The sequence below is a fragment of the Dicentrarchus labrax genome, unplaced genomic scaffold, assembly GCF_905237075.1.
Source record: "Dicentrarchus labrax unplaced genomic scaffold, dlabrax2021, whole genome shotgun sequence".
Classification (NCBI taxonomy): domain Eukaryota; kingdom Metazoa; phylum Chordata; class Actinopteri; family Moronidae; genus Dicentrarchus; species Dicentrarchus labrax.
Genome location: NW_026136706.1, coordinates 8,774,534 through 8,790,082, shown reverse-complemented (window position 1 = coordinate 8,790,082; position 15,549 = coordinate 8,774,534). Strand labels below are relative to the sequence as shown.

Genomic DNA, 15,549 nt, shown 5'->3' with positions numbered 1-15,549 from the left:
GTGTGTGTGTGTGTGTGTGTGTGTGTGTGTGTGTGTGTGTGTGTGTGTGTGTACCTTTCTGAGACCCCTTCCCTAATAAGACGCCTCTGTGTGTGTCGCACACGTGGCATCTACAGATCTGCTGAAGTAGGCATACACACGTGCACACAGTGATCCACAAACTGTGAGGCTGCTGAAGCAGTCATGTTGATTCACCGCAGACAGATGCCGTCAGACACACACACACACACAGCTAGAATTACGCTTTAGGCTTGGTTTTCATTAGAAAAGTATTTGCTGGGAGAAGCCATGTTACTGCTTGGTTTTTGTTTGTGTGTCTGAGTGTGTGTGTGTGTGTGTGTGTGTGTGTGTGTGTGTGTGTGTGTGTGTGTGTTTGAGTGCTACCAGTTAATGTGTTCCTTGTTGGCTTTGGCCTGCTTTGTGGCTTTATGAAGGAGGGAGAAAATACAAAAGAAAGACTGGGGGAGAGGTAAAAAGTGAAAGTAGGATTAACAAGGAGCAGTGATGGAGAGAATGGTGATCAAAGGATGGAAAGAGGGAGGAGAACACTGCTGGATGGAATGAGTGTAACTGAAGAAAAAATGAAAACATTGAGAAGAGAAGTGAGGGCAAAGGGCAGAAGGTGAAGGGGGTAGATTTGAGCGGTAGTGGCGACAAGAGAGAAAGGGGATAAGAGCCTTAAGGAGAGAAGGGAGGGTGAATGACAAATGAAGTGAGAGAGAAGAGAGGAAGGAAAATGACTTCAGTAGCTGTGAAGCTGACATAACATCACAGGAAAAAAAGAGCAGCTACTCCGCCATCTTGTAAAACAAGACAGACAGAATAATAGAGACTGATAGAGAGAGACGGAGAGGCTGAGAAGATGGGAGAGGGAGGAGAAATGCAAAAACATTACAACAGGTTTTTCGGTTTTTAGAGATGAGGAACATGTGGACAGCAGTTTTACTTTTGGAAAACCAAATTAAAAATGCAGAAGTCGAGGGAATACAGCAATGGAAAGTGTGTGAGTGCATACATGTTAACATGTGTTTCTTTTGTTACAGTGGCAGATGAGAGCAACGTCGGATCCGTTGGAAACACTGCGGGTAAGGCCAAAACAGACTACCTACACCTGCATATCATCACTGTCGTAAAAACAGAGACACTGAAACACACACTTTTACAATTTACTGCCTGATTTAAAAAAGAAAGTTACCAAAAACGGCAAGAAAAGTAGCAAAGGAAGAAGAGACGAAGCAGACGAATATAGAAATATAAGAAACACAACCAAAGAACGCATTTATATTCTAGAGTTTTAAAGATATTGATGATGTATAGTTTTGTTCTGTGAGTGATCATCACTAGGTTTGAAGTTTATATAAAGTGTGCTCCCTCTTTTTTTTTTTTTCTTCCCTCTCATCCAGTTGCATTTTCGTGCCACTTCACTTTTCCTCTTGCATCCTCTGTCTCCTATATACTTGGCTACTCTCTAACTCCCTCTAGAAATACCTCATTGATTTGTTAGAAGTGCAGATGAAAGTAAGATTTGCAGAAGGACTGGAGGGAGAAGAGAAGGGGCGAGACTATGACCACTTGTTAAAGATACGCATAGATGAGCTTGTTCTTAAGGGTATAGAGAGAAAGAGATAGAATGAGAGAGGACACAGCAGTGCTTCAAAACCTCTCACCTTAGTAGCCTGCACACACTTCTTTTTGAAAGTTTAATGTCAAACTTTTCTTTTTTGCTTTGCCTTGAGGTCTACCTCATTTCATTTGTAGCTACTTGAGTGTAAGAGCACTCTACTTCATTCTGCTATATGTGTGTCTGTCTTGCTGTCTGACACTTTATAGTTGTCAATCAGTCCAGCCTTTTTCCACATTCTGCTTTGCCTTCGTGTTATACATGGTGGTATTGACTTTTATGTACTGAGTCCATAATGATTATAAAGCGAGCAAGCAAGGCAATATCAGGAGCATAAATGACAAGATACGGAAAGAATGTAAGGCAGAGTTTTAACATTTACTTTATTAGAGTGAAACCCTAATAAAACAAAAAAAAAACCTTCTTCTTCTTCTTCTTCTTCTAACAGCTGAATAGATGGAGAAAATATATTTTTTCCCGTTTTACTTTTTAGTTTCTCATCTTGGATTTGAAGCTTAAGTGCACCTGTAGTCCAGAGAGTATGCAATATGAGCCAGAACTTGGGATGGTGCTTAAATGTGTTCTGTACAAGATATACTGAAGGGGAGGTGCATCTTGTACAGCAAAATAGGATTACTTCAGGGGGATTGAAATGGTAAACATGGAGAGGAAAAGCTTTGTGGAAAAAAAATAAACAGAACAGAGATACTGTACAACTCTACTGCCATAGACTCTGGTTGCGTATTTGCTGTAGGTTTCCAGAGCAAGGCTTTTGATTGTCAGCAAACTGAGTCTGAACATCTGATGTTGTCAGCTTTTATTAACTATGACGACATTTACATGGCCCTGTTCCCTGTCAGAAGACTGTAAAATGGAAAGACCTTGAATAACTGAATTGCTTACAGATGTAAAATGGAATCCATCTCATTGTCAAGTACTTCCTTTGTTTTCCAGTGTACTTCTCTCATTCACAGAACTGAGTGAATGACATAGAGCAAGCTTGGTAAATACAGCTGATAATTTGGGTTAGAAAGTACAACTAAGGTATGGGGCATGGCCAAATGAACCTGTTAGGGCGACCCTGGGCCAAGTATTTGCTTTTTGGCTCCTATCAACCCTGCAGGCACAACTTTATTTAGGAAATTCCAACAAGTGAGCAAATACAATATATAAAGTTCATACTAAAAAATAGATTTTGATAGAGGAACCTTCTAAAAGATGAGTGGTGGTGCAAATTCCCAAACAAATGTATGATTACTCAAATAACCAAAAATAACTAAAGTGACACACCTGGAGTTTCAGGGCCCCTGGAAGTCTTGGTAATGCAACCTTGTAAAGGAGGAATGCAGGGCAAATTTGGTACATGATTGTATTTTCTTCAGTTTGCTCTCCTTTATTGTGTTGCTCAGTCGGCTTCAGCTTTTTTGATACACCCATCTAGAACATATGCTGCAGAACAAAAATAGTTTATAAGGTTTACCCTGTCCTAAAACTTTTCTTTTTTATTGACTGAAATCTTGGTCAGGGACAGACAACATGGCAATTTCAGCAAGTGTAGCTGAGTCATTTTCTTTACTCTTGCCTTATCTGTTATCACTGAATCTGAATTGACCTGAATTTTGGTGATATATGAAAGTTGCCAAATGAAAACTGATTATTTTTAGTGTGCAAATCTGACCATAGTTTCCAACGTTTTTAGCTCTGTTTTCCCCAGTAATAGGCCCGATGAATGTCCGGTAAAGTTTCTATCTTTTATATCCCATGTTTTACTTGCAGGTTTCATTTTCTTATTTTACTTTTTTACTCAAGCCTATTTACACATTCACTATACCTGTTGCTTGTCAACGTGTCTCCTGTTTTATAATGCCACAGAGCCCAGAGAGCTGTAAAAGAGAGTGTGTGCCTGGCAAGCGTAACCGTTTTTTCCAACCCACTTTCCTTTGCTGTAATGTATTTTTTATAACTGAAATGCTTCCAACAACCCTGTGCCGAGATGTCAGACAGCTGCATGGACTTGGGGGGGGTTGTGGGGGGGTTGTGGGGTGGGGTCGGGTCCTGGGAAGTGAGGAGTTTTAAAGACAATGACTTCTGGGAATGCTGTTTTCGCTTCCAGCAATGGTCTTTCCCTCCACACCCCAAGAAACCACTGGGCACCACAAGTACACACACACACGCACGCGCGCACACACACACACACGCACACACACGCACACACACACGCACACATATGAAACTATTACCGTTATGGTAATGTTATGGTAATGGAAAGTCTCCATCATCCTGTGGAAAATGTGAACCTCGGAAGATTTCATATTATATTATAATTTTGCAGAATCTAAGATGCAAAGTGACGGAACTGGGGGACCGTATTACAAAGTGGGTGTATGCATGTGTGGAAACCTTCCCCAAAAGTGAGTGGGTGTGTGTGACTGTGTTTTTGCGACTAAATGCTTTCGCCGTGTGTAGAGGCTGATGCTGAGTGAATTCTGAAACTCCCTTCAGTAAATAAAAAAAAAATACTTGTCATTAACAAACATGTCAAAAAGTCCTCAATTCAGCATTCTGTTATTATAAATATTAGCACAGAATAAGAAAACCACGAGTGTGTGTGTTTGTGTGTGTTGGGCTTTGTGGTCAGACATGCCTGACGTCTTTGTGGTGGCACAGAGAAATGGGACCTCAATCATTCCAATAATAAATCAAATCAGCTGTGGGAGAGGAAAGGCATGGAATACACTTCCAGTGACAGAAGGGATGCTTCAAAGTAAATTATGGTTGAATATCATTCATGTCACTGTCATATACAGCTATACAGACATGTCGTGAAAATGCAAAAATAGTCCATATGTAGACTCTCTCCTCAAACCTCTTTAAATTGGACAGTGCAGTCGAACACATACTGCTGACGGGACGGAAAACAATCGGTTGCAGCTGTGTTTCTTTCACTGTGTTTTCCTTTGGTGATGGGGACAGCCTGGAGCTGTGTGTGTGTGTCCCAGAATCACTGTATTAGAGATATTTCCTTGAGAAAATAAATGGTGAGCAACAAATATCCACAGGAATGATGAAAAGCTTGTCAGGGAAAGGGAGAAAGTGGTGATCCGTGTGTAAATGTCTTTAGTTATGGACTTCTTAAAAATGGTTCTTAAATGTGTGCGTGAGTGTTTAATTGTCACAAACACAGGTACTTCTTAACAAAGCGATGACTGCAAAAATTGTCTCATTTTGTGGAATTATTCTCATTTGTCTATTCTTATGAGGACACATTCCCATGCACAGATACAAGTCAAAGTTTTCACGCAGTAATCTCGTAAAAAAACTCAAAATGCTTGTATGTTTTTGTTGTAGTTTTCTGTTTCAATATCTTTGAATTGCCTTATTTGGGTTCCTCCAGTCACCACCGGCTCTCTCGGTCACTCTATCTCACTCTCTTTCTTGCCAACGCCATTCAGGCTTAGAGGCTGACAAACAGGCAGAGGAGCTTAGAACGGGCAACATCTCTCTGAAAACGTGTGCGTCTGTTTGTGTGTGTGTGTGTCAGGGGGCCAGTGTGATGCTGAGGGAGACTGGTGCAGGCCATTGTCTGAATCTCTCCCTAGTGGAACTTTGACTTTGACTACGACAGTCACACACTGACAAGACTCTGCCAAAACTGCATCTTTAGAGAGCTGCATCTCCCTATATCCCTCTCTGTAATTGTCTCTTCATTTCTCTCATCTCTCTCTCTCTCATTTTATTTTTTCCCCCCTTTTTGTCTTTGTTTCCTGCTCTCTCTGGCTCTTTCAGTCTTTGCAGTAGATTTAACCTGAAAGCCACTTTGTTAGACTGATGTGGATTGATGGATTAATTTGTTACAGGGAGAGCAGTACATCTTTGTGTTAGCCTGCGTGTGCATGTGTGCAAATGCTGCTCGATGCCACCACACGTTAGCTCTTTACCGTTGTTCTTAGACACACAATTCAAACAGCTGAACTAAGCAGTCACTGCTTCTCCATCATTTATACTACTACATACTATTATGCTTCACTTTTTGCGTTCATGTGTGCAGGTGTGTGCGCTTGATCTTGAATGCCTTTTGCTTGTTTTTTTCCCCCTTTTTTTTGCAAGGTATATGCCTCTGTCTGATGTGTTTAGCACACACTGACGTTTCATTGTCTTTTTGTGTATACTCTTGGCTGCCTCTCTGGATATTGAATGCCCTTTGACCCCTCTCCATCTCCCACAGTAAGCCAATAAAGGTGAGCAGTAATCAGGAGATGGTCAGTGCTGTCGTTTCTTGCTGGTACAGCCATTCGTCTCTATTAGGCTCTACACACTGATCACTGACATGTACTGTACTGTATATGGTATGATGCTTGAGAGAGAGGGGGAGGCCATTTGTTTCTGTCCTGGACTAATCAGTTACATTCCCAGTGATGGATTCATTTTGGATACATTTTGTATTTTCGTTTGTGGAAGAGTGTGTATGCTTGTTTGTGTGCAAGAAAGTTGCTGTCTCTAGTAACTCTAGTCCACATCTCAAACTACAGGACACTACATGTACTTTAGCACTGGTATAAAACACTGTGGACACTGATGCAAACAGCTATTTTAAGTTATTGCTGTTCAATACATTACACTCAGTGGGAACCAGTAAATACTGACATGAGGCTGATGTCACATGCTTTATGGTAAATGGGCTGTACTTGTATTGTGCCTTTCTTGTCTTCCGGCCACTCAAAACGCTTTTACACTACACGCCACCTTCACCCATATTCATACAGTGATATATGACCCATCACAAACAGAAACTAACATTCATACACATTCATCTGGAGCAGTTTGGGGTTGAGTATCTTGCTGAATGACACTTCAACATGCAGCAGGAGGAACCGGGGATGGAAACGGCAACCTTCTGAATAGTGGTCGACCCGCTCTACCTCCTAAGCTACAGCTGCCCCCACAGACTGCTCAATTATTATGGAGCCCCATGGGATAGCAAAACCTCATTTCACCTGCTGGGAGATTAAACTACATAACACACACATATAATATGTAAGAAACTGTTGCTTTCAGGAACAATCTTCCCTCCACAGCTGAGGATATCTCATAGCAGATACACACACCAGTGCACACACCTTACCCCTCAGTGCTCAGACACATATTATATAAATACATAGACAACAATACAATTTTGATTGTCGACACTGCTATGTCATGGCTGTCAAGATATATTATAATTATGTAACACTGTATATGTTCCTTCAAAACAGTCACTGATTGCATAAAAAGAATGGTTTCACAATGCTGTTTTTGCATAGTGTATCATGCTATAGCAACTGGGTTGGATCATGTCTTTCAGTTGTGATGTTGCGTTTTTTCTGTGGGTTGGAACACAGGGGAACTTCCACTGACAGAGCAGTGAGAGAAGATTAATTCTGTCTGGGTGTGTATAATGTGGAGATAGAAAGCAGACATTACGTTGCATCTCCTTATGAGAGCTCCTAAAGTGTGATTTGGTGCACTAGAAGTTGGTGCTGCTGGCTTTGTAGCTGCAGCTTGCTGCTAAGCCGCTCCTTGGTGTAATTTTGACTTTGAAAGTAGCCCATTGCCTTTCTGCCAACAAAATAGCCTTGGGATAGCTTGGCGTTCTGTCTCTTTGTGTTTTGTGTTTTAATTTTTTTTTTTTTTCGTGCTTTCTTCTCTCCTACTCTCTCTCTCTCTTTCGTTGTCACTCCCATCCTCGCTCTTCCATTCCCAGACTCAGTCTTTTTGTTTTGTCTTTCTATAGCATCCTCTCACAGTGTCTCTGCCAACCCCCCACTCTTGTATCCTCTCCCTCAAACCACTTTGTTACTCTTGTCTTGCTTGTCGTCCTCTCTCTCTCTCTCTCTCTCTCTCTCTCTCTCTCTCTCTCTCTCTCTCTTTAAAAGCAGCTTAATTCTATCATCTTACAGTTGGACAGCAGTAATTACATTTATGACACAAATCCTGCTACTCACAGCAAAATACTCTGTGTGTGTGAGAGACCAAGTGTGTGTTTGTGTGTGTGTGTGTGTGTGTGTGTGTGTGAGTATGTGGATGCATGCTCATCACCCAGTGTCGGTGTGCTTGTAGTTATATATCTGCATTTGTGTGTATGTGTGTGCACACTGTTCTTTGCCTGATAATCGAGCCCAACACCACTAAGCTATTCATAATACTCTTTATTTCATCCTACTACCCAACCGTCTGCAAACAGACAAGTTTGGACTCAGAGGTCACCGTCTGTGTACATTCTGTGTGCTCTTCTGTGTTATACATCTTAAACTGACTGCAATTACCCTCAAATTTTGTAGATCCCAAGTGGAAAATGGACCTTGACCCTGGTTCCTTACACTGAATATAAATGAGGAACATCACACGGATATTTCATATAGAATGTGTTAATCTACAGAAAGCAAGGCATGACTAAATGACTGGCGTGACTGATGTGTACGAATCTAGACATGCCTTTTGAGCCTAAGTGTGCTGGATTATGCATTTATTGTAACTGAAATAAAAACGTCAGATGCTGGTTTAACTTTGAGGGTGCTTGTGTTTGGAGAATGTTGTTGGCAACTGCAAACATGTTGGCTTTCAGGACTCTGATTAGTGTGTGAATAAAAGGAATAATACATAAAAATCCTGGACAATTCATGTTGAGTTTATTAATGCCTGTGGTGGCCCTGGTTCAAATGTTACTGGCAGCTCTAATCCACAGTCCTTAGAGTTTTCTAACAGTGGATTATCTATTGAAATGAGCACATGTATCCTTTCTTAAGAATACACACCACTCTTGGCCCTGGAATAGAAGATTTTGTTTTGCATGCGATATGTCTCTGTAAGAATTGTGAATTTAGGAACTGTGCTCTTTGGCCAATGATCTCAGAAAGTTTTTTGCGAAGTTTGCTTCAGGCTGGTGGCCAAGGGCACACAGTCTTATTATGAAGTTGTTACCAGTAGTCACGACAAACGCAGATTCTTCCATGCAGTTGTCTTATTCTAACGAAGCAATTAACATCCTATCATAGCTTACAACATACACAATCTTTTTAGTATTTAAAAATGTTGCAGTCCTACAGAGACGAACACAAACATAGCTGTTTTTTATTAAACTAGAGGTTTTATAAGATACTAAGCCTGAATTTGATGACATTGCCTTAAGTTTGATGTTAATGAATAAAAGTGTATTATTCACTTATGGCCCGTTCTTTCTGTTCTGTTTTGCATACAGAAAGTTTCCATTGGGTTTTCCAAATATAACACTAAGAAATACTTGCAACTGTGTAAAAGTTATAGTATCACTGTCATTCAATCTTGAAATATTTCTGCTAAATCTCTATATGATTGGCCAGTTCAGAAATTGCATCTGAGCCATTGAGTGTAATTAATCTACACTTTATTTGTATATGCATAGTGGGTGGGTGGGGAATGGCATTTTGTGACAGGAAAATAGGATTTACTATTACAACATGTGCCACTTACAAGAAAACTTTTATCTTCCTTATATCTGTTCAGCTGTATCAACGAAAGCCACACAATCAGACTCATGGGTTGAGTCAATATAGATTAATCACAAAGCACTTGTATCATATTCAGTACTTTAGTATGCATCTGACTGTCATGTGGACTGTGTTTATGGATGGGAGTGTCACACTTTATGGCCCTTGTCCATCTCCTCTCACAGCAGCTTACATTATGCATGTGCATACATTCAGTGTGTGGTATTACTCTTTGTGTGTGTGTGTGTGTTTGGTTAATGGTTGTTTAAATAGATGTGGAAGTCACATCAGCCCTCTCATCTCCTTTGCTTTAAAAAAAAGAACACACACATAAGTGCGTGCACACACACACACACACACACACACACACACACACACACACATACACACACAAAGAGCAGTGGTGTGTATAGGGAATCATTAGCTAAAGTGATGCAGGTTTAGCTATCATGAATCACAGTGGCATCATATCGACAGGCCAGAGCCAGCAAGGAATCCAAAATGTGTGTGTGTAAGGATTACCAGTATTTTGAGCTGGCAGCAAGCCCAGCCTTCCTCCCTTCTTCCCCATTTTTCTCTGTCTCCCTCTCTGACACCGTGGTATTCCCCGGAGGAAACTTAATTTGCTCCCTTCCTGTCGTTTTTCCTCCCATCCCTTTTCTCCCCATCTTGCCCCCACCATCAGCATCTCCCTGTTTTAGGTGGCAGTCAGTGGCAAACCAAATTGGAATCACACATTATCTTCCCTCCCTCTTTTGTTTCACCATCAGCAATCCTCATGAGTGCTGGGAACATCACAGTGGGCTTGAGGCTGAACTTGGTCCAACTTCAGCAGTCAGAATGTCATTAGCTTTGGCTGGGTTTCTGCTGCAGGACAGTAACAATTGCTAGATAGTGAGTTTAAAAGAGAACATGAAAAGTTTGGCATGCCTTGCTCTTTTTATTGTAAAGCTTTGCAACTTATCTTCACAACATGTCTGATCTTTACCTCACTCTCCATTGAATACTTCCACTGTTGCTCTGTCTTCTCATCCATTGCTCTCCTCTTCATCATCCTTTCTGCTGGATCCCTCCCTCCCTCAGTAATATCTTTCACAGTATACTTGTGATGATGGATGGAGAACCAGTAACAGTGAAGCAGACTTCGCATCCATCACAAACTCAACAACAGTATAGTTAACTGCATCGCTGCCTTTTTTTTCCTTTTTTTCCCCCCTCACTCTGCCCTCTAGAGTTCATTAATGTCGCAGTCTTTCTGACTCCTAGCCAGTGTCTCCACAGGCTTTTTAAACCAATCAGAGCAAGGCACAGCAGAGTAAACCTATTTGACAGCCTTTCTGATACCTTCTGTATCCGTGAGGTTGCCCATTTTTTGAATGTAGCAGTATTTTTGATAGCATTAACACAGTCATAGCCATTTTAGTAGAATCATAATAAAACTATTATCCCAAATAAATATGCTAATCTATTGATAATAAATTTCAGTTTGTGCATTCTGATGGTCTCAACTGAGGAGCCCAAACCATACCATACCAAGTCAACTGTAGTCTATATAACAGAAACATACAGTATTCCTCACCTTTTGTATATCTCTGTCTGTTTTTCTGTGTCTCGCCCTGTCCCCCCCCCCAGCTCCATCAACTCCCATAGAACTCGGACCTACCCTCGGCTTGAAGAAATCCAGTTCGTTGGAGAGTCTCCAGACGGCCATGTCAGAGGTTAACAGAAAAAACGAATTCCTCCCATTCCACCGTCCTCGGCAAAATATGGTCAGGGGAAGAGGCTGCAACGAGAGCTTCAGAGCAGCCATTGATAAATCCTATGATGGGCCACCTGAAGATGATGATGGTAAGTGGAAAAATGTGTCATTTTTGTCATTTGTGTCTATGTTTTATATACAATTACTCAGTCTGTAAATTACATTGGCATAGAAGAAACAAGGAGATTGCAGGGAAAGAAATGCTATTTTGGGGTAGAGACAGAAGTAAAATTCAGCACTGAATCACATTGAAACATTTGAGCATGTTTCCATTTGGGCCCCCAATCCGTGATGTCACAGCAGCTGTTTTTCTCTTCACAATTAATCCTAAAAACCTACTTTGATATCCCTGACTGAGGGTTTAGTGTGACAGGACTACCCTAGGATGTGCATGTGTATATCACTTGATTTTTTTCCATTCTTTCACTCTCCATGTGTTGCCGTTTCCCAAATGACAAGGATTTGTTTGTATAACTCAAATCTAATGGTTTACATATATCTTCAGTGCCTCTACAACCACCTCTTTTATTTTGAAAACCCTCCAGTGAGCTCAGCACAGTTTAGGTCCGCAGCTGTCGATTCTGATTTGTTTAGGAAATAGCAAGTTTCGCCAGCAAAGCAAGACCAGGGCATTGCCAGGAGAACGCCAAGTGTCAGCACATATGAAACAAAGCGGTAGCATTGTCTTTCAATATGTGATTCAATTCTGATCCGGGCTTTAGCTTTAAATATTTATCCAGGGGCTAAATGGTAGCTGCTTGCTTTTGTTTCACTGGAAGGTGCTTTCAATTCCCAGCTGTGTTATTAGCAGCAAACTCTTATCAGTCACCACCAGAGTAATGAGTCGGGCTGTTTCAGATCACTACGCTCACACAGGATAGGACTAATAGGGCATGTCAACAGCACACACACACACAGTGGCCACATCTGTCACCATCTTTTTAAATGTTTAACACTTTGAGAGCTGCTGTTAATTGACAAGGAACAGTTCTCTGAAGCATCCTGAAGGTCTCTTTCTTTCATTCATACACTTTAGCTTGACCTTAAATCACATCTTCACTTCAGTGTCAAATTGAAATGCTTACCAACTACTGTCTGTCTGTTTTTAAGAGGTTGATTAGCAGGATGGCAAGCGTTGCTAACATTTTGGCTATGTAAGTGCACAGTGAATATTCAGTCAGGGTTCATGTGTAGCTAATGCATTGTGCACTGAATCCAGCTAATGCCACAGTGCTTCACAATTTCCAGTGAATTTAGTTGTCAAGAGGACTATTCAACAGAGGCTTTGAGTCATTGGCTTTGATGTCTCATGTCAGCTGGGATGGATTATAGTGCTGAATAGTTGTTCCTGTCATTCTCCATGTCTTTTTTCACATGTTGTTCTACCTTCGCATGTGAAACCTTCTCTTTCTCTTTGTCTTTCTTTCATACTCCTTGTGTCTCCCTAATCACACACCATTCCTACAAGTGTTGGGAATCAGATGTAAACAGAAGAAATCTATATCATGGTTGTTTTTGGTGAGCTCTGTGCCATGAAATAGTAAATGAAACACGACTGAGTTGGTTGACTGGCAAAATATAACATACTCCAAAGTTTTATTTTTTTATTTTTTGTTAGGGAAGGGATTGTCCAGTGACTGGCTTATTATGACGGCACAATGAAAAAATAAAAAACTTAGTAGAAATTGCTACTTACACGTTGCTGCAAACCGCATCCAATTTCAACCCAACCAACCTTGATTCACCAAATTTTCCATTTGGGTCAGAATAAACCAGAGGTCTGCACACATTCAGTAAAACAGATGTAGGGTTTTCCTGACTCTGCAATTTATTTAAATAACAAATTTAAGAGGGAAAGAGTATTTGTTTTTTATAGATAGTATTTGAACTCTGCAACTGTTGACCATCCCGACCATATCCAAGATTTTATAAGGATATCTGCTGTGGTCATTTTCAGTTTTCTCTCTGCATAAGCCGTGCATCTTCAGGCAAACGTAATTACAATTCCATTCTGTTGCTAGACAGTCTTTGTAATTAAGGCTGAAGTGAATATCCACACAAAGTTAAATCTCAATTGAAGTAACTAATTTGGTCTGCTTATCATATAAAATCTGACAAGTATTGTGTAAGTAGTGTGTGTGTGTGTGTGTGTGTGTGTGTGTGTGTGTGTGTGTGTGTGTGTGTGTGTGTGTGTGTGTGTGTGTAAGTAGTGTGCGTGTGAGATCATTGTAATTCTAGGCCAAGCCTCGAGTCTGTTGGAGAAGTAATGAGGCATCACAGTTTACGCTTTGAACATTTTTGCTTTCTTATTTCTAAGAGTAATTAATTCACTGTAAAGTTAATAAATCTGCCTTGGAGATGTCAAGTAGAGAAAGTTTATGTTATGTTTATGTGCCTGTGTGCATGGGGGCTGTTCATTCGGGATACGTAATATTTTGTTTTTATTTGTGTGCTCATGTTTGTGTTATAACCTGATATGTGGTTTTCGCTGTGTTATGTTATACTGTGGGATTTTGCAAATGTTAGTTGATTTTACTGCTATAATGAGTCACTCAAAGAGAGCTTTAGCTAAATGCCTAAACTCAATGGAAATGAGCCACTGGAACTCAGTCTTTACAGAAATTATTCTTATTCATGTTTACTTGAAATTTAGAAGGGCACTGATGATTCCTAACAATGCCATAGACTCAGCATTACGGTATGTAAATACAAAATAATGAGTCCTTACTTACCTTGAACCGGCAGGAAAGTGCTTTGGACAGAAGTGTTTGCCAAAAGAATAAATGAAAATGATTCTTGGGACTTTTTAGAATTACATATTAGCCATTTAGCTGTTAGCTGGGTGGTTAACGTGGTAACATGGTAAATCCTAATGCCACTATCATTATTCATTGTCATCTAAGTGGAATTAAGTTTTATTAGAATCATTTTAATCAGGATTTCAGTGATAAATCTTTCACAGTCTAAGTTTAGCACTTCCATAAAGCATCTTACAAAAAATGTATTACTTTAACTTGTCAGGGACAATTGTTTATGTTGATCAATGTGAGTAAGTATTAAGTTTAATTGAGGTAACAAAATCGAACAAACTGATGGAAGTGGAAACACCCAAATGCAGTTGTTTTCTTTACTACTGATTTTTCTACTCTTTAAAACACAGTTCTTCACAGACACAATTCCCATCTTTCTCATTTTCTTCTTCTGTTCCCTACAGATGATGGTTCGGAGCCGAGTTCAGGCCGGGACACCCCTGCCAGTAGTTCATCCCGCCAGGGAGTTGGGGATCGGATAGAGGAGAAAGGCAAAAAAGAAAAGAAAAAGAAAGCGAAAACAAAGAAGAAGGAAAAGAACAAGGGGAAGGGAAAAGAGAAAAAGAAAGCAGAGGAGCCTGAGGAGACGGAGAAGAAAAGCAAGAAAATAGGCTTTGGCCTGCTGAGGTTAGTAACTGTGTGCATGTGAGACAAAGAGAGACGAAGAAGTTGAGGTGTTTTTTTTTTTTATTATTACTGGTCTTAAGCATGCATTTGATCATGACCAATCATACCTATACTACCTGGTAAAATAAATCTTAGTGTGTGTTTGAGAGATTTTTTTAGACAGCAATATTTTGTTTGGTGTCATATGGAATCCATAGTCAAGTTTTTTCTACATGTTTTTACATTTTTAATATGAATTAACACAAATAATATAGTCGTTATATGCTTAACATGTGTCTTAATTTTCCGAGTGGTCATTAACAGGTTAACCCACAAGGGCACATAATTCAATACAATCTGTGCACACCTCATGCATTCGTACTATATCAGACAAAAATAACCCTTAAACATGAACACTGAGGTCTTTTTTTCCACTCATGAAACACTATCACATGCTCACAGGCACACAAAGACCACTCTAAGAGTGGTGCCCCAATTTCCCTAAGAGGTGTGGAAATTATCTGTTGGAACTATTTCATGTGATTAACTTTAACACTATATCTTCCAGTGTGAATAGGACATAGTTAGACACACAGCATGAATGGGGCGAAGTGTTTCAATGAACAATTTGCGCTTTCTACCTTAATTCCTACTTAATATCAGGTTTTTTCTCCATGTTTGTTTCTGAAATGGGATTTCACATGACCATTACATTGATACAGATCTTAAGAAAAACACTCGCATGCAATTTTATCTACAAAATACAGGCGCAGTCTTTTAAAATACACTTACAAAAGCAGTCTGTGTGAACCAGAACACGGAAAAACACTTCCAGATTTCAAAGTCAGATTTTATCACAGTGATTCAATCTGAGAATTTCATGTTATTTAAAGTGAAATATTAGGCAATTAGACTAATATGTACTAATTTTACTTGATTCTTTGAAAGCCTCCACCTTTTTCTTCACCTATTTTCCATCTTGTTTTCCTCACTTTAATGTGCTTTCGCTCTCTCATACTTATAGTATTTAGCCATTAGAAAGATATCATCCTATGTTGAAGAGAAACATTTGTTTTATGATGTTAAAATGCTATATTTGTCATACAGTTGTGTGTGTAAATGGCTCATTATACCTGGATGGGAGGGTGGATAGAAATAGGTATGTGGTGTGTACGGTACAGTATGTTCCTTCCTTCTTCACCTACTTATTGTTTTTGTAGTTTTAGTTCAGTGTCAGACCTACAGTACCTA

At 40.0% G+C, this 15,549-nt stretch overlaps 1 protein-coding gene across 5 annotated transcripts in view; it reads left to right on the top strand.

Moving 5' to 3' along the window:
- pard3bb (par-3 family cell polarity regulator beta b) overlaps window positions 1-15,549 on the top strand; it is a 197,766-nt gene that overhangs the window by 100,127 nt on the left and 82,090 nt on the right. For all 5 annotated transcript variants that reach the window (XM_051404690.1, XM_051404694.1, XM_051404689.1 and 2 more), the window contains 3 exons: window positions 1,044-1,085; window positions 10,756-10,971; window positions 14,097-14,319. In XM_051404690.1, the coding sequence (XP_051260650.1) occupies window positions 1,044-1,085; window positions 10,756-10,971; window positions 14,097-14,319 (481 nt within the window). The remainder of the gene's footprint in view (window positions 1-1,043; window positions 1,086-10,755; window positions 10,972-14,096; window positions 14,320-15,549) is intronic.